Below are 20149 nucleotides of genomic sequence, written 5' to 3'. Positions count from 1 at the left end.
AAGACCTGGATCCCCTAACACCACTGAAGGTCGGCCATATTACGACTTACATATGGAGATTTGACATTTACAAGCCGAGTAAACCTGAGTGTCAACTTTTATAAAAGCTGTTGCAACATTTAATGGCCATCAAGAGATGAAACAGATATACATAATAAGCAGCTGAACAAAGTCTGAGACTGAAGAAAAGGACTGAAGCCCTAAATACTCCAGGTAATGTTTAGATGGAAATACTATGGTAGGGAGGAGAATAGTGTTCATGCATAAAATGATGAAAATCAATGCTATTTCTAAAATGTAACTTATCTCAAAATCTAGAATTGAATTTCTCATTTACTCAGTTCTACTAGTAAGATGTCTTATACTTCTATTTTCCTTTTAGAAATGGTCCAAATGTCACGCATACATATCTGCACCAATATGCTGAAGATTAGGTTTCTTTGTGGCTTTCTTGTTGGAATCGGTCTATACTTTGGTGTCATCTACCCATATCAATCTCTTAAAACACGGCAACACCATCACATCATAGTAGTGAAGAATAGAGAAATGATGTTAAAGCCAGATGTACTAAAGAGATTCACTTATTACACAGGTATTTGCCTCTCAATAGAAAGTCTATATTTCTACGTTATCCATCTATCTTTCAATATACTGTATCTATCTAGCTTACCGTATATACTCGAGTATAAGCCAAATTTTTCAACACAGTTTTTGTGCTGAAAAATCCCCCCTCGGCTTATACTCAAGTCAGCAAAAAAAAATTATTATTTTTTTTTAAGTAGGGGGGTCTATGACCAGCCACAATATCAATATATAGAATCTTCCATAAAATAGTGGGGGAAAAAAGAAGCTTTAAAAAAAAATTAAAAAATAAAAGTTGTAAATCACTCCTTTCCCTAGAATACATATAAGGGTGTATTCACACTAAGTATACGCTGAGCTGATTCTGAACATAAAGCACGTTCAGAATCAGCGCGTACAAAGCAGATCCCATTCATTTCAATGGGAGCCGACATACAAGCGCTCCCCATTGAAATGAATGGGCTGCTTTTTTCCCTATTGGTTTCAATGTGATCCGCATGTATCACATTGAAACCAATAGGGAAAAAAGCAGCCCATTCATTTCAATGGGGAGCGCTCGTATACCGGCTCCCATTGAAATGAATAGGATCTGCTTTGTACGCGCTGATTCTGAACGTGCTTAATGTTCAGAATCAGCTCAGCGTATACTTAGTGTGAATGCACCCTTAAAGTAGAAAATGACTGTGAAACACAAACACATTAGGTATCCCTGTGTCTGAAAGTGCCCGGTCTGCTGAATGTAGGGTATCTGCAGTGCTCCTGTTCCGTCGGAAAGGGGTTAATAGGAGCACTGCAGATACCCTATATTCAGCCAGACTGAATTCCAAGTGGGGGAAGAAAAACCCAGTCCTCAAGCTCAGGGAAGGAAAAGACAGACAACCAAAACACCCCCTCCCCTTCCCCAGCACCCAGAATCTACTGCACCCAAAAATTCCGGCCATTTTAATTTTTGAAATTTTCCAGTAGCTGCTGCATTCCCCCCCTTCGGCTTATACTCGAGTCAATAAGTTTTCCCAGTTTTTTTGTGGTAAAATTAGGGGGGTCAGCTTATATTCGGGTCGTCAGCTTATACTCGAGTATATACTGTAATAATGTTCAGCGCTCAGTTTTTGCGGACCATGTGTCATCAGTGTGTCTTCAGCATCAGGGTCATATGTCCGCAAGTATGGATTACATACTGAAGCAAAAAAAATCCTGTGAGTACCTAGGTAACTGTTCCATACACATCCATGTGCCACAGGTGCTTTTTACTCTCCCATAGGTTTCTGTGGGGGAGTCCATGCTGCAAACACTGAGAATAGGAACTGCTCTGAGTTTTTCAGTACAGACTCTCAGCCCGCACATGGATCCCCGAAATGCACGATAGTGTGCTTGGGCTTATAGGAAATTAATGGCTCAGTGGCAATCTGGAAAAAAACACGGATAACACACTGAAAAATAATACGGTCGTCTGCAAGGGGCCGCATGGTGATAAAAAAACCCCTTAAGATTAAATAAGGCTGGGTTCACACCAGCTATCAATTAAAATTATAAGATATAATATACTACCGCTGCTATCATTATACTCGGGGGTCTTTTCGGACCGAGTATAATGATTGGCGGCCCGGGAGAGGTAAGAAGCATAAAAAACTGCTTACCTCTCCACGATCCAGGCAGGCTTCGGCCTAGTCATCTGACGTCTCATGACCCCGGCCTGCGTCATGTGACATCATTGAAGATGGACTACTTCGGAGGCCAACAGCGTAGGAGACGGGAGATAGGTGAGTTACAGAGTTTTTTTTTAATGTTTTTCTCCCCCTGGGTCTCCGATTATTATACTCTGGGGTCTGAAAAGATCCCAGAGTATAATAATTGTTTATGGGTGTCCACAGTGGGACAAAATACTGTGTGCAGGGGCCACTATGGGACATAATACTGTGTGCAGGGGCCACTATGGGACATAATACTGTGTGCAGGGGCCACTATGGGACATAATACTGTGTGCAGGGGCCACTATGGGACATAATACTGTGTGCAGGGGTCACTATGGGGGATAATACTGTGTGCAGGGGCCACTATGGGGGATAATACTGTGTGCAGGGGCCACTATGGGACATAATACTGTGTGCAGGGGCCACTATGGGACATAATACTGTGTGCAGGGGCCACTATGGGGTACAATACTGTGTGCAGGGGCCACTATGGGGTACAATACTGTGTGCAGGGGACCCCCCAAACGGAAACTCGAACGCTAATGTGAACTGGACCTTACACACCTTGTAAGTTAGCTTGTTTTTCTGTTGTGATAACAGCACATTTTCTGTATTGGCTAACAAAAAAAAAACAATTGCAAAAATTGCTTAATAAAATGAGATTTTGCACTATAGACCCTCCAACACACTACATGGGTCAGATTGTTTTTTTTTGTTTCTTTTTATACTTTAATAATGGCACCTTTTATGTATTGGATAAAGGGGCTCTATCATTGGGAAATGTCATTTTTAGATAAGCACATCCTTGCATATCCTTTAGAAAGGCTATTTCATACCTACCTGTTGTATGTGAATTTTCCCAGTAGTCTTTGAATAAGTCCGTTTTTATTCATATGCTAATTAGATTTCTGCGTCCACCGGAAGTGTCTGTGTCTGCTATTCTCTGTGTATGTTAGCAGGGAGATGAGTGATCAGCACAGCAGCCTCTGCTGTACATACACATAGAGAATAGCAGAGAGATGTGCACAGTGAGACTTCCGATGCAGCGGGAAAACCTAATTAGCATATGATTAAAAACGGACTTATTCAAAGACTACTGAGGCAATTTACATACAAAAGGGAGGTGTGAAATAGCCTTTCTAAAGGCTATACAAAGATGTGCTTATCTAAAAATGACCTTTCCCAATGATAGAGCCCCTTTAACCCAAACACACTATTGCAAAAAAAAAAAAAAAACTTAACAAAATGAGATTTTACACCATGACAGATGTTGCTTCTGCATCCACACCACTACAAGCTGACCTAATGTGTCCTCTCTAACCCAGCGGCTATACTCTAATTGTCTCGCCTGCCGTACTGTGTGGGCAGTGGCATAACTAGGAATGGCGGGGCCCCGTGGCACACTTATGACATGGGCCTCCCCCTCTCGACCGAAACCGACGCCAAAGACCTCCACTGTCCCCCTCCTCCACATTTCTGCGCGCTCTGTTATGCCCCTAGTGGCCCCTGCACACAGTATTATGTCCCTTAGTGGTCCCTGCACACAGTATTATGTCCCTTAGTGGTCCCTGCACACAGTATTATGTCCCTTAGTGGTCCCTGCACACAGTATTATGTCCCTTAGTGGTCCCTGCACACAGTATTATGTCCCTTAGTGGCCTCTACACACACTTATGTCCCATAGTCACCCCTGCACTCAGTATTATGCTCCATTGTGGACACCCATAAACAATTATTATACTCTGGGGTCTTTTCAGACCCCAGAGTATAATAACCGGAGACCCATGGGGAATAAAAACATTAAAAAAAACACTGTTACTTACCTGTCCCCTGTCTTCGCTGCTGTCCTCTGCTGCCGTCCTTCTTCAATGATGTCGGATGTCACATGACCTGGGACGCAGGCCAGGTTCATGTGACATCAGACAACTAGGCCTGAAGCCTGCCCGGATCGTGGAGAGGTAAGTAACAATGTTTTTTTATGTTTCTTACCTCTCTCCAGCCTCCGATCATTATACTTGCCCAGCCAGCATTGGTAAGTACATAGGGCCTGTTACTGGCTGGAGTAACTCCAGCAGGTAACGGCCTATTAAGAAAACAGAAAAAACCGCAGCGGTAGTGGCTGTCGCCGGGCCCCCTAATTTCCCCGGCCCTGTGGCTGGCAGCTGCTACCACGGTAGTTGCGCCACTGCGTGTGGGATACAGATGACCATTGGACCACTTTTCAGATATTGCGTCCCGTATGCTACTTTTATGCATTTATACTGATCCTGCAACTATGTACTAATTTGATTCGCTCGGCATACCGTGTGGAATCTTATTGTTTTGTTGGGACCATATTACAGATATCCGGTTTCATGCGCTATTCATTTGCCTGATGAAGGATTTTTTTCCAGAAACGTTGTACCAAGTTCTAATAAAGGATTGAAGTATAACCTTGGTCTGGAGTGCGGTTCTATATTGTGTAGTTGGAACAAATATCATTAATCAATTAACCTAAGCTACAAGTCTGTATATGTTTGTTTGAAAACTCTTGTTATTGAAAAGTACATGGTACATGGTACAAGATACAAAATACAGCACGTAGTCAAATACACAAAGTGCAAGTCTATATATGATCCTAGAGATGGGAATACCCCTGCTTTACAATTGATGGGGTCCGAGCCATAGGAAGCTTTTAAGATCAGAAGTATTTTCGGGTGAGCTCTTTTTGGAATTCAAACTACTTCATTCTCATAGACCAGAAGATACGTTATGATAGAATTATCTCATCCATTTCTAACTTTTTATATCTTTTGTATCTGGTTGTTGTAGGTAGAAGCAATGTTAATGATGATCTTTCACAGAAAGTCAGAGTGCTTTGCTGGGTCATGACTGCACCACAAAACTTGGATACTAAAGCCATTCATGTGAAGTACTCTTGGACCCGCCACTGCAACGTAGCTCTCTTCATGAGTTCCACCGCCAATGACAGCTTCCCTACTGTCGGTTTAGGCACCGGGGAAGGACGGGATCAGCTTTACTGGAAAACTATCAAAGCTTTTCAGTACGTACACAAACACTATTATGATCAAGCCGATTGGTTTTTTAAAGCAGATGATGACACCTATGTTATAGTGGAAAATTTGCGTTGGTTGCTCTCGAATTATACTGCCGATCAGCCAGTGTATTTTGGTAAACGTTTCAAGCCATTTGCCAAGCAGGGCTACATGAGTGGTGGAGCTGGATATGTACTTAGTAAGGAAGCTCTTAACAGATTTGTGGAAGGATTTCGTACTGGCGACTGCAAACACACAACATCTGTGGAGGACCTGGCACTGGGCCAATGTATGGAGAAAATGGGGGTGATAGCTGGAGACTCTAGAGACACTGAAAAAAGGGAGACTTTTCATCCATTTTCAACCGGATACCATCTTACAGGACACTTTGATAAGAGTTTTTGGTATTGGAGCTACTGTATGTATCCCATTGTAGAGGTAAGTTCATAGAAGTTATAGTACACTTGTTCTACTTTTGTCTTTTTTATTCATTTATTTTCATTCCATTTTGTGTTTCATAGATTATTACATTTGTAACTACTATATTATTTTCTATTTGTAACATCATCATCTTGGCTAGGCCTATACTCATTCCTTAACCATCACAATGTAAGTAAAAGTGGCAACTTCCACCCAGAAGTTGCTAAGACTATGACTCTTACTTGCAAAATCAAAAGAGCGCTTGTTTTTTTCTGCAACCGAGCATCATTGTTGAAGTTGCTTATTATTATTCACATACTTTCCATATTGCAGGGCACTCCCTTGTTTGTTTGACTTTCATAACTTAGTAACAGTATATGCAATAAATGTCTTATAGGTATGGTCTTAGGTGATGAGTAGATGAGGTGTCCAGCTATATAATGCCTTTCAATACAGACAGCCACACACACTGCCCCCTTTATCAGAGGAAATACAGTGCTGCACATAACAGTAACAGTCACATATTGTCGTCTATTAAAGAGGTTTTCTGGGTAGAATTTTTTTTTTTTTTTTTTAAAGATGTATTAGTGCTATATACCTTCAGCAGTGTTTGGAGTTATTTCTGGGTGCCTCTGGTTGCCGTTGCCATTCTTTGGCTTTGTTTACATGATGTTAGCTTTAGAGATGAGCAAACACTGTTCGGAACAGCCGTTCCGAACAGCACGCTCACAGCACGCTCCCATAGAAATGAATGGAAGCGGCCGGCACGCGGGGGGTTAAGTGGCCGGCCGCCGGCAAAGTCTGCGTGCCAGGTGCTTCTATTCATTTCTATGGGAGCATGCGCTCATCTCTAGTTAGCTTTCTGCTGTGTAGTTTCCTGTGTAGCTTCTACACCTCTCTCACTCCTACACTCACCCTCCCTGTCTCACTAACCAAGCAATCCCACCCATTACTAGCCCCTCCCACCCTCCCCTGCCTCTCTGTAGCCTAGTGATCACTCCCATTACTAGCCCCCTCCCACTTGCCTCCCTAGCTAACCTATTCTGCCCACTACTAGTAGACAGGAAGAGGGAAGGAGCTGTCCCGGACACAGAAAGGCTTGGTAAGTATTGATGGGGATAAGGGAGGGGGAAGAGTAATGGTGACGTTCCGTTTCGGAAACGGGGAAACAGAACGTCACTGGATTATCAGAAAGTGTCCCTGGAGCAGTCTCGTGACCGCTCCAGGAATGTGGGCAGTTATAGATTTTTTTTAATTGAAGTAAAATAGAAGTTAGGCAGGAGAGAGGGTTTAGTTTAGGGGTTAATTTTTAGTTTATCCTGGACAACCCCTTTAAGGCTAGTTATCAACATTAGTGTCAGACACAAAGTACACCATTTGTATGCACAGTACCTGTCTCTGCAAGTCATGTTCTTCCTCGCTCTGAAAAGGAATATATGAGTGAGCAGCCACCAGATCATGTATGCTCTATCATGTATGTTCCAAAAACTGCACTGACTTCAATGATCACTACAGGGAAGAAAGGTCAGAACTGTTTAGCCTTGAAGTCAAAAACACACTAGGCAATGCATTGGTTAGTAGTGTAACAGCCCCACTTCTCGTCAAACTAAAAAGTGACAGGTGCCCCGCCCCTTTTATGATGTAACCCCACCCCTTTTATTATATGACCACGCCCCCTTTTTATATGATTATTTTGACGTCACTACGGCCCATTTTATAATTAACCCCCCCTCCCCACTATCCCCACCCCACCCCTTTATTATGATGCTCCGCCCCTTTTTATATACGCTCTCCTTTTGCGCTGGCATAAATGATATTTCTTTGATAGAAAGGAATATCATTCATTTCAGCGCAAAAGTGCCCGCCCCCCCTTTTTATATATGCTTCTCCTTTTGCACTGGCATGAATGATATTTCTTTAATATTAAAGGAATATCACTCATTCCATCGCAAAAAGTGTCTATAGTTTTATTTAAGATAAATAATATACCTATTTATTGTTGATGTAACCAGCTATGTACTTCAGCACAGCTGCGTGGCGTCATGAGTCAAGCTCGTACACATCCACCCCAGAAGACGGCAAGACATATTGTGACATGTCCGTACAAAGTTCCCCTAATACAATTACGGGCCGTGCTTCTGCGCAGGCGTGTAGCGCAAAAACATGTCTTGACATGTAGAGGACCTGGCCACAATGAGCGATTGGCATGACCACACATGTCTTTTCAGCAGGACTTACGGTACATTCTGCGTACGAGCAAAAAACCACAAACACACAGCATTTATTTTTTTAAAAAATATATAATAATTTTATTCAGAATACCAAAAACACAATACATATTATTATTACAATGTTAACCACGCCTGCTGTAATAGTGGAAAAGTTCTCACTTTAGGTAATAAAGTCGCATGGGGCAGTCCCGAGGCTGTGGGTGATGAGGGAAAAATGTGGGTTCTGGACCGAGGTAGTTCTGAAGTTGAGGGGTGAGTCAAATTCATTTTTAAACGGTCCAGATTTTCCCTTCTGGTCGGATTACCCACCACACTGGAGGGTATATTTAATTTGGCCATCGAGCTGAAAAATACGTCCCAGCCGGGAGGCGTATTCTTTTTCACCAAGCTGTGACTCTGCGTGGCGTGTTTAATGAGATCCAACATATTAGATCCGGGGATCGGTTCCCCTCTGTAAATAAATTCACCTTTGTCATTCCAGGCTGTGACATCAGATTTCTGATCCATTTTGCTCAGTATAATTTCTGCTCTCCTTTTAAAGCGCGGGCTGACACTGTCCACAATTTCACGGATTGAAGCATTTTTATCAGGTAGTGTATTTGACAATTGCTGGTGGTCGGTGAGAGGAGGCACAATAAGGTTCAAACTAGATAACTCGGTCGTCTCCTGTTTTACAAGATTCAAGTACCTCGCTAGCACCTCTGTGTATCTCTTAATCTTCACATTGTCAGGGAGATCTCTACGCTGTAAAATGTTGTTAAGCTCCTCCTCAAGAGTATGCAGGGTATTTTGGCGCATAGTGGGTGCTGGTGTAATAGTCTGTTTTAGTTTGTTAAGTTCACTTTTAGGAACCAGGTACATTTTCTCTGCGTGTTCCATTATATATTAGCAATAAGTCCAGCTATTAGCGGCATAGCAAAACTCAACAGAGGTCCTATAAATCCGCCGCATTGGTTCACTATGCGCTTCTTTTTCTTTGCGTCTATATATTTATCCCCCAGCTGTCTTATAGCCTTACGCCATTTCTTGAGTATATTCTTCTGTCTTTCTTTTAGAGGAATTCTACCTTTCAAAATATTTAAAGCAATTTCACCTATGGCCAGTATTAAATCTCTACTGGCATTGCGTAAAATTGATGTCCTGAGCGGCGGGGGTGCCTTCACCAGAGTTTTTAAGAGGTGCCAGTTACGGCGTAATCTCTCAGACATCTTGTCGACACTATGCGCAGGACATAGAATGTGACTAGACCTCTAAGTTTTTGTCTTATTAACCTTTGATTTTCTTTTAAACATAGGCAACTGGTAAATCTAGTGGAAACAAACCCGCTCTTAATCGCATATCCTCAGGAGTAGAACCTCTTAAGTCTACTAACAAATAACCGTAAGGGTTATGTGTCGCGTCTTCAAAAGCTTCTAAAAAGAAGCGTGTTTTCCCCGGGTACATCTGCCGTGCTAATGTCATAACTTGTAATTTATCACGAGCATTATTAAAGAGAACCATGTACTTTGTGTTTAAAGCTATCGTTCTACTCTTTTTACCCTGACAAAATATGTTCTGGACTAAATAGAAAATGCTTAGATTTCTGTGATGTATGTACTTGTCAAATTTACCTTGTCAGGTGGAAAAAGCTCATCATCTATAAAAGTTGCCGGCAGGCCTTCAATAAAACGTATGTTAGGAATGGTGCGAGACAGATCATCATATAATTTTTGCCAACATGCATAAAACCAGACAATATTTTTCCTGAGTTATGACATTAGCACGGCAGATGTACCCGGGGAATACACGCTTCTTTTTAGAAGCTTTTGAAGACGCGACACGTAACCCTTACGGTTATTTGTTAGTAGACTTAAGAGGTTCTACTCCTGAGGATATGCGATTAAGAGTGGGTTTGTTTCCACTAGATTTACCAGTTTCCTATGTTCAAAAGAAAATCAAAGGTTAATAAGACAAAAACTTAGAGGTCTAGTCACATTCTATGTCCTGCGCATAGTGTCGACAAGATGTCTGAGAGATTACGCCGTAACTGGCACCTCTTAAAAACTCTGGTGAAGGCACCCCCGCCGCTCAGGACATCAATTTTACGCAATGCCAGTAGAGATTTAATACTGGCCATAGGTGAAATTGCTTTAAATATTTTGAAAGGTAGAATTCCTCTAAAAGAAAGACAGAAGAATATACTCAAGAAATGGCGTAAGGCTATAAGACAGCTGGGGGATAAATATATAGACGCAAAGAAAAAGAAGCGCATAGTGAACCAATGCGGCGGATTTATAGGACCTCTGTTGAGTTTTGCTATGCCGCTAATAGCTGGACTTATTGCTAATATATAATGGAACACGCAGAGAAAATGTACCTGGTTCCTAAAAGTGAACTTAACAAACTAAAACAGACTATTACACCAGCACCCACTATGCGCCAAAATACCCTGCATACTCTTGAGGAGGAGCTTAACAACATTTTACAGCGTAGAGATCTCCCTGACAATGTGAAGATTAAGAGATACACAGAGGTGCTAGCGAGGTACTTGAATCTTGTAAAACAGGAGACGACCGAGTTATCTAGTTTGAACCTTATTGTGCCTCCTCTCACCGACCACCAGCAATTGTCAAATACACTACCTGATAAAAATGCTTCAATCCGTGAAATTGTGGACAGTGTCAGCCCGCGCTTTAAAAGGAGAGCAGAAATTATACTGAGCAAAATGGATCAGAAATCTGATGTCACAGCCTGGAATGACAAAGGTGAATTTATTTACAGAGGGGAACCGATCCCCGGATCTAATATGTTGGATCTCATTAAACACGCCACGCAGAGTCACAGCTTGGTGAAAAAGAATACGCCTCCCGGCTGGGACGTATTTTTCAGCTCGATGGCCAAATTAAATATACCCTCCAGTGTGGTGGGTAATCCGACCAGAAGGGAAAATCTGGACCGTTTAAAAATGAATTTGACTCACCCCTCAACTTCAGAACTACCTCGGTCCAGATCCCACATTTTCCCCTCATCACCCACAGCCTCGGGACTGCCCCATGCGACTTTATTACCTAAAGTGAGAACTTTTCCACTATTACAGCAGGCGTGGTTAACATTGTAATAATAATAATATGTACTGTGTTTTTGGTATTCTGAATAAAATTATTATATATTTTTTAAAAAAAATAAATGCTGTGTGTTTGTGGTTTTTTGCTCGTACGCAGAATGTACCGTAAGTCCTGCTGAAAAGACATGTGCGGTCATGCCAATCGCTCATTGTGGCCAGGTCCTCTACATGTCAAGACATGTTTTTGCGCTACACGCCTGCGCAGAAGCACGGCCCGTAATTGTATTAGGGGAACTTTGTACGGACATGTCACAATATGTCTTGCCGTCTTCTGGGGTGGATGTGTACGAGCTTGACTCATGACGCCACGCAGCTGTGCTGAAGTACATAGCTGGTTACATCAACAATAAATAGGTATATTATTTATCTTAAATAAAACTATAGACACTTTTTGCGATGGAATGAGTGATATTCCTTTAATATTAAAGAAATATCATTCATGCCAGTGCAAAAGGAGAAGCATATATAAAAAGGGGGGGCGGGCACTTTTGCGCTGAAATGAATGATATTCCTTTCTATCAAAGAAATATCATTTATGCCAGCGCAAAAGGAGAGCGTATATAAAAAGGGGCAGAGCATCATAATAAAGGGGTGGGGTGGGGGTAGTGGGGAGGGGGGGTTAATTATAAAATGGGCCGTAGTGACGTCAAAATAATCATATAAAAAGGGGGCGTGGTCATATAATAAAAGGGGTGTGGTTACATCATAAAAGGGGCGGGGCACCTGTCACTTTTTAGTTTGACGAGAAGTGGGGCTGTTACACTACTTTGGTTATTTATGTGTATATTTTCTGGAAAACCCTGGGGCTTACATTTCATCAGATTTGGCTTGAAAAAGACAGATGCTTTAGTCCAGGTCTGGGAGGAGATCCCTCAGGAGATATCCGCAACCTCATCAGGAGCATGGCCAGGCATTGTAGGGAGGTCATACAGGCACGTGGAGGCCACACACACTACTGAGCCTCATTTTGACATGTTTTAAGCACATTACATCAAAGTTGAATCAGCCTGTAGTGTGTTTTCCACACTTTGGGGATGACTCCAAATCCAGGTCTCCATTGGTAAATAAATTTGATTTCCATTGATGATTTTTTATGTGATTTTGTTGTCATCACATTCAACTTTGTACAGAACAAAGTATTCAATGAGAATATTTAATTTATTCAGATCAAGGAGGTGTTACTTGAGTGTTCCCTTTATTTTTTTGAGCAGTGTATTTTAATTTTTGAAATTTTCCAGTAGCTGCTCCATTTCCCCCCCTTCGGCTTATACTTGAGTCAATAAGTTTTCCCAGTTTTTTGTGATAAAATTTGGAGCCTCGGCTTATATTCGGGACGGCTTATACTCGAGTATATACATTATATGTAATATCAAATAATTGATTTCATTTATTAAATAATTTAAACACACCATTATTAAAACATAATTAAAGTATATTAGAGGTGGAGGTCATGGCGACACCCAAAAGTCATACACTTAAATATAAAATGAAAATGTAAGGTGCTAATGTGTAAATTGTTTCTTAGTTGCCAAATGATATACTAATACATCAATAACAATTTTCATTGAGGAGTAATAAAAAAAAAAATCATCCAAAAAAATAAATAAAATATATATATATATATATATATATATATATATATATATCCCAAATAATATAATTACCAATTGTACAAGCAGTGTATATTTATATAATTAATTAATTAATTAACATGTGAGGGACGTATCTAGCACAATGTGGAAATGTAATATATTTCATATACAAAAAAAGTGCTTATATAATACATATATGTTGGCAAATAATAGCCAGAATAAACAGTTTAATCCACGCTGTACCATGGACTTACCCCACAAAAAGCACCAAACATCAGGCCACAACCATTCACCATGAAGTGTTGTTCCCAAACACAGAACCTAAAGATAACTGACCAGAATGAAGTCACGGCCTCCACCTGCAGCCCGCAAGTGTGGCACCATTGATCCTGTACACTACAATAGTCTCTTGATCATCATAGCAAGGATTACGATCTATTGAGGATGCTAGAGGTGAGGGTCAACCAGTCCAATGTTGCGGAAGCACCACCCATGGTTTGACACTGTTTAGATGCCGTGGTCGCACTGGATTACAGCATCTAAAGGGATAACTGGTGTGATTAATGTAGGCACATGATTAGTGTTTAGGTATTATTGAGCCAACAACCACTGGGTGAAGTCATGCACCCAAAGATAAAATGGAGCACGCTGACGTCATGACACATAGGGTTGTAGTAGTCACATGGGGTGTGCCGACATCGTGCTGCTTGCATTAAAGTGTCATGATGTTAGCCCCATGTGACTAGTGATGGCCAATCACAGGCCTCCTCAGTGCCCCTAGGGCATATAACCTCACCCAGGTTGGAAGAGGGCCCAGAGGAAACGCCCATCTATTTCAATAGAAAATCTTCAGAAGGAAACTTTTGAGCATAAGAAAGTGCAAAGTATGATATATTATTAGCAAGATTTAATCTCATATTTTTTCTGTGATTATTTGTTCTGCAGGGTCCCCAGTGCTGCTCAGACCTGGCCATATCCTTCCATTACATTTCTCCACCAGATATGCACCTTCTAGAGTACCTTGTGTACCACCTGAGGCCTTATGGATACCGATATCGTTACCGTCCACCATTACCAGATGCTGCACAATGGCTGCCAGTGCACCGTAAGGAGACGTCTACAGCGGAAGTAAAAACAATGAATGCAAATGAAACCAGATCACAATAGTCTTGGATATTAAAGGACACTTGTCAAATATATGAGCTGAATACAGCAGAATTTAGGTGAACTTTTTTGGTAACTTTGCATTATTAAGGCTTTTCATTTGGTATTGAAAGTTGTACACTGTATTCCTAGCATTTATAATTTTTTATGTCCAGGCAGTCCACTCTTAACCCTGCAATGATGTATATACAGACATGGACAAAATTGTTGGTACTCCTCGTTTAATGAAAGAAAAACCCACAATGGTCACAGAAATAACTTGAATCTGACAACAGTAGTAAAGAATAAAAATTGTTGAAAAGCAACAAAGCTCCTGGTAGAAAGTACTATGAATAGATGAAACAGAAATCTAACTTTTTGGCAATGCACATCAGCTCTATGTTCACAGATGGAAAAATGAAGCATATCTTGAAAAGAACACTGCCCCTACTGTAAAACATGGAGGAGGCTCTAAGCTCCCATAGGAATGAATGGATGCAGCCGGCACGCAGCCGGGGCCGGCATCCTGCCGCTTAACCCCCTGCACGCCTGCCGCTCCCATTCATTCCTATGGGAGTGTGCTAATTGAAACTACTGTTTGTTTCAAATAGTACTCGCTCATCTCTAAGCATACGTACTAGCCCCACCACCAGCAACACCATAACTACACCTACATTGTTATGGAAAGGGAAAAATGACTTTTTTTTAGTTTCACTTGTGCTGCTAAATAAAAACCCTGAGGACTTTAAAAAACAGATTTTTGTTTACATTTTCTGGAATATTAAAATAAAGAAAAAGCATGGAAAAATAAAAGTAACTTTAAAATAAAGTCCTATTTATCACTGAAAAAAAGCATGTCATTGAAGTCAATGGGAGTCTTATCTTTACACATGTATTTTGCCAAAATGAGCGTGCGTTTACTCCGTGTGAATGGACCCTTTATTATGTTTTAACATCTCCTTGGAGCCTCCAATCATTATACTCTGGGGTCTGAAGAGACTCCAGAATATAATAAGGGTTTGTGGGTGGCAAATGTGCAAAAGTGCCAGCTTGATCATGAACACCTTTGCTTTACATGACGCACTGACTTTTTTCCCCACTTTGGATGGAAAAAACGTGAGAGCCTTATAATGCCAAAAAAAATAGGTAATAAGTAGAGATGAGTGAACAGTGAAATGTTTGAAGGGGACAACCTAATGTAGAAGATCCTCATGCTGAGCTGGCCTCATTACTGAACAAGTTCAACCAGGATAATCAGAGTTTTGCACCTTTCTTTGAGTGGAGCCTTGCACCGGCAGAGTATTAAGCCCTTTCTGTGAGTGGAGCCTTTCAGAAGCAGAGTGATAGGCCCTTTATTTGAGTGGAGCCTTGCACTGGCAGAGTGTTAGGCCCTTTCTGTGAGTGGAGCCTTGCAGCAGCAGCAGAGTTTTGCACCTTTTTGTGAGTGGAGCCTTACACCAGCAGAGTGTTAGGTCCTTTCTGTGAGTGGAGCCTTGCAGCAGCAGAGTATTAGGCCCTTTCTTTGAGTGGAGCCTTGCACCGTCACAGTATTAGGCCCTTTCTGTGAGTGGAGCCTTGCACCAGATTAGTGAGCATCCTTTACCTCGGAGGCAGTGTATTGTCATTCCCCCAAGCTGCTGAGCTTCAGCACGGCCTGCTAACGTCTACCCACGCCAGTGCTATAACGTTTTCAGCTCGTAGTTGTGGTCGATTTAATGGCAGCAGAGGAGGAGGAGGATGGTGTAGTTTCAAAGCCCCTGCCAGGAATGTTAGGCGGGGAGATGAGGTAGACCGGCCCAGTTTGTGTACCAGTTCCAGCCTCAACACATTTGCATATTTTTCCCAGAATTAAATAATCATGGCTTCTCTAAACCACACCGCTAAAACCTGGATTAAGCCTGCCAATAGGCTGCCAAATAATGTGTCTCCCACTTAGTTTTGGCTGGGTAAAACACTGTTAAAACCTGGATTAAGCCTGCCAATAGGCTGCCAAATAATGTGTATCACAGTTAGTTTTGGGTGGGTACACACCGGTGAAACCTGAATTCAGTGCATACAGTGGGGCAAAAAAGTATTTAGTCAGTCACCAATAGTGCAAGTTCCACCACTTAAAAAGATGAGAGGCGTCTGTAATTTACATCATAGGTAGACCTCAACTATGAGAGACAAAATGAGAAAACAAATCCAGAAAATCACATTGTCTGATTTTGTAAGAATTTATTTGCAAATTATGGTGGAAAATAAGTATTTGGTCAGTAACAAAATTTCATCTCAATACTTTGTTATATATCCTTTGTTGGCAATGACAGAGGTCAAACGTTTTCTGTAAGTCTTCACAAGGTTGGCACACACTGTTGTTGGTATGTTGGCCCATTCCTCCATGCAGATCTCCTCTAGAGCAGTGATGTTTTGGGGCTGTTGTTGGCAACACGGACTTTCAACTCCCTCCAAAGGTTTTCTATAGGGTTGAGATCTGGAGACTGGCTAGGCCACTCCAGGACCTTGAAATGCTTCTTACAAAGCCACTCCTTTGTTACCCTGGCGGTGTGCTGTGGATCATTGTCATGTTGAAAGACCCAGCCACGTTTCATCTTCAATGCCCTTGCTGATGGAAGGAGGTTTGCACTCAAAATCTCACGATACATGGCCCCATTCATTCTTTCATGTACCCGGATCAGTCGTCCTGGCCCCTTTGCAGAGAAACAGCCCCAAAGCATGATGTTTCCACCCCCATGCTTTACAGTAGGTAAGAAAGCCCACGGAACGGACCCAAAGGGATAGTGTAGGGGGCACATGACAGAAAATGGAATGCAGAGCAGACAGGTTCATGTAAAGGACAGAGGGGGGTCAGAAAAGGGACAATAGGTGGGGTTTAGTTATTGTTTACTAAACAATAGATGCTGGCAGACTCTCACTTAGTGACAGGAGGCTGTTGGAATAACTTGTTCCTACTCACCATGTCCTTATCCGAGGATATCGATGCACTTCTGCGGCAGGTTCGGCAGGCTGCGGAGCTCCGTGGTCCTGGATGGCTGCAGGAATGCTTGGGGACCGCCCGTACAGATGTTCCTCCTGCATCTGATGGAGCACTTCAGCCGCGCAGGAGACGCGCGCGGCCGCCGGAGAGACTGAGCCCGGAGCTCTCCCCGCCGCCTAGGAGAAGCAGACGGAGCCCCGCAAGGGAACCTTCAGCGCGTGCTTCCGCTGGGCGCCTTTCCTCAGCTGGGGGCAACGCTGGGAGGAATCCGGCCCCGCGGCCTAGGCGGGCGGCACCGGGGGGGTCCTGCCGCGAGTCCCCTTCCCCCCGGCGACGTGGACGTGAATCCCTGGAGGCGGCCGCTTCCCCCGCTGAGGCTCCAAGCGGGGGGCGGGCCAGTAGATCCCGGAGGTCCGGCAGTCGGCCGGAGCCTCTTGCCTGCTCCAGCCCGGCGCCTAGGTCGGAGCGCCGGGCTTCCAGTGATGCGGATTGCGCTGCAGCCGCACCGGAAGTACAGGGCCGGCGGCCATCTTTGGTTTCCCCTCGGGCGGCTGGCAGTGGGGCGGGCCCGACGTCTCCTGGCTCCGCCCCCGGATCCGGAAGCGACGTGGATGAGTGTTCCCTTGACGAGGAAGGGGCGGCGCCTCTGTCCCTGCTACATCCTGATGCTGCGCAGAGCCGGAGAACGCCCGGGGAGCGGGCCTGGTGCAGGCGCAGCTCTTCTGTTCATACTCCTGCCTCCGTGAGTGGCTTGATGCCGGCTCGGGTCGACGATCCCCATGGACTTCCTCCACTGCCTGGAGGCAGCGGCATCAGTGAAGGGACGGCTGCTGGGGCGCAACCCCATAGAGCTGGTGAGTTGAACGTCACCCCTTCTGGGAGGGAGGATTTTGGGGAGGGTAGGGGACAATTGTTTGAGACTATGCAGGTTTTACTTAGGGATGTCCGTTTATTGCTTGGGCGTGGTGGGGGTTCCCCGGCTGGGGTGTGGGGTTCCCTCGGGCAGGGGTCTGTTGGGTCTGGGACACTTAGTGGGCAGTCAGCGGTTCCTGCGGCGGTTGGGAGTGTGCCTGTGAGTGGTTCTGGGGAGGCTGCGGCGCCGGATAAGGTTAAGGATGACGTTCGGATGGCTGATTCTGCGCAGGGCGAGGTGTATGTTTGCTTTGAGGGCCCCTTGGGTGCCCATTTAAAGCAGGAGGTACGGGAGAAGATTTGGAGGAGGGAGTACGTGGAGATATTCTCCCTGCTCCCTTTGGAAAAGTTTAACTTGGACCGGGTTAAACCGGACGAGTGCAAAAAGGAGGAGGAGGAGCGCCGCCGTTATCGGTTGATCCCCCGCACCTTCTCTAATTGGTTGCAGGCATTTGCCATTTTGGCCAGTGTCGTGGGTGAAAAGGCGCCGGAGAGCTGTTCGGCCCTTTTCTGCTATTTAGATTCTATAGGCGAAGCGTACCGTGTGTATGGGGGTAATGCATGGCTGCGGTACGACGAGCATTTTCGGCAGCGTATGGCGGTTCGTCCTTCCTTGCGGTGGGACCATAAGGACATTAGCTCATGGATGAAGCTGATGGCTGCCCCTAAGAGTACGACTGGGCAGTCCTTTCGGGATGGCGCCGGCGGCACGGGGTCTGGGCGTTCGGGCTCCGGAGGTAAGGGTTGCTGCTGGCAATTCAATGGGGGGCACTGTAAATTCGGCAGTGACTGTAAATTTAAACACGAGTGCTCCGGATGCGGCGGGGCACATGCCCTCACCCGCTGTTTTAAGAAAGGTAAGGGAAAGGGGGGAGATGCTGACCAAAAGAGGGGCGACGCTGGTGAGGGTGGCAAGGATGGCGGAGTTTCTCGGGCTTTACCCAGATAGGGCGGCGGCGGCGCGTTTACTTCAGGGGTTTTCTGACGGGTTTTGCATTCCTTGTTCTAATGTTGGGTCTGGGGGGGAGCCGCGAAATCTGGCGTCGGCGTTGGCACATCCTGAAGTAGTTTTGGAAAAGCTGGTGAAAGAGGTGGAATTGGGCCGCATGGCGGGGCCGTTTGTTCGGCCCCCGTTGGAGGGTTTGCGGGTGTCCCCTTTGGGGGTGGTGCCCAAGAAGGAGCCTAACAAATTCCGCCTCATCCACCATCTTTCCCATCCGCATGGGGGGTCGGTCAACGACGGTATAGATCCGGAGTTGTGCGCGGTGTCTTACGCTTCGTTCGATGCGGCTCTGGCATGGGTGCGGCGTTATGGTCCTGGGGCCTTGTTGGCCAAAACTGATATTGAGGCAGCGTTCCGTCTTCTCCCTGTGCATCCGGATAGCTTCCACTTACTGGGGTGCAAATGGCAGGATAGTTACTATGTGGATTTGTGCCTCCCCATGGGGTGCTCGATCTCCTGTGCTTATTTTGAGGAGTTCAGCACCTTCTTGGAGTGGGTAGTGCGGCAGCAGGCTCAGGTGGATTCGGTGCTGCACTACCTGGATGACTTCTTGTTCATTGGCCCCCCAGGGATGTGGGTATGTCCTTTGCTGTTGCGAACTATGGAGGATTTATGTCGCTGGTTCGGCGTACCGTTGGCGCCGGAGAAGACGGAGGGTCCAGCTACTGTGGTCAAGTTCCTTGGTATTGTTATAGACTCGGTTCAGATGGAGTGCAGGCTGCCGGAGGACAAGTTGGTGGAGTTGCGTGATTTGGTGGGGCGGGCGGCACGGCAGAAGAAGATCCGCTTGCGGGATCTACAATCTCTGCTGGGGCGTCTTAATTTTGCGTGCCACATTATGCCCATGGGGCGTGTGTTTTGCCGTCGCCTGGCTGCGGCTACGGCGGGTGTTCGGCGGCCCTTTCACTTTATTCGTTTGAGTGCTGAGTTGCGGGAGGATTTGGTTGTTTGGGGGGAATTTTTGGGGCGTTATAATGGGAGATCACTGGTTCGGGCCGCGCCGGTCACCAACTCGGATCTGGAACTGTTTACGGATGCGTCTGGGTCGTTTGGGTTTGGGGCCTATTTTCAGGGTCAATGGTGTTCCGGCGGGTGGCCTGATAGTTGGCGGCGGGAGGGTTTGGTACGGAACTTAGCTTTACTCGAGCTCTTTCCGATTGTTGCGGCTACTGTCATCTGGGGTGAGCGGCTGCGTAACCGCAAGGTCCGCTTTCAATGTGACAACATGGGGGTGGTCCAGGCTATCAATTCCCAAACTGCTAATTCGCCGCCGGTAGTACGGTTGTTGCGTCACTTGGTTTTGCGGGGTTTGGAGCTGAATTCTCATTTTGTTGCGGTACACCTGCCGGGGACCAAGAATGTAATTGCTGATTCCATCTCTCGTTTCCAGTGGGACCGGTTTCGGGAGGTGGCGCCAGAGGCGGACCCGGTTGGCGTCCCTTGTCCAGGGGAGCTGTGGA

At 44.8% G+C, this 20149-nt stretch overlaps 1 protein-coding gene across 1 annotated transcript; it reads left to right on the top strand.

The window, feature by feature from the left end:
• Nucleotides 1–5125: 5125 nt before the first annotated feature.
• LOC142193858 (glycoprotein-N-acetylgalactosamine 3-beta-galactosyltransferase 1-like) lies at nt 5126–13821 on the top strand. The gene is made up of 2 exons (XM_075262871.1): nt 5126–5746; nt 13600–13821. Exons 1-2 carry the CDS (start codon nt 5141–5143, stop codon nt 13819–13821), a joined length of 828 nt encoding a protein of 275 aa, XP_075118972.1. The 5' UTR covers nt 5126–5140.
• The last annotated feature ends 6328 nt before the right edge of the window (nt 13822–20149 follow it).

The sequence above is a fragment of the Leptodactylus fuscus genome, chromosome 2, assembly GCF_031893055.1.
Source record: "Leptodactylus fuscus isolate aLepFus1 chromosome 2, aLepFus1.hap2, whole genome shotgun sequence".
In the NCBI taxonomy this organism is placed as follows: Eukaryota; Metazoa; Chordata; class Amphibia; order Anura; family Leptodactylidae; genus Leptodactylus; species Leptodactylus fuscus.
The sequence above is the reverse complement of the archived record's forward strand: the minus strand, read 5'-3'. Positions and strand labels throughout refer to the sequence as shown.

Coding starts and splice junctions, on each gene's coding strand:
- LOC142193858 (XM_075262871.1), top strand. CDS start 5,141: ATGACTGCACCACAAAACTTGGATACTAAAGCCATTCATGTGAAGTAC. Junction 5,747..13,599: donor GTATGTATCCCATTGTAGAG/GTAAGTTCATAG, acceptor TTTGTTCTGCAG/GGTCCCCAGTGCTGCTCAGA.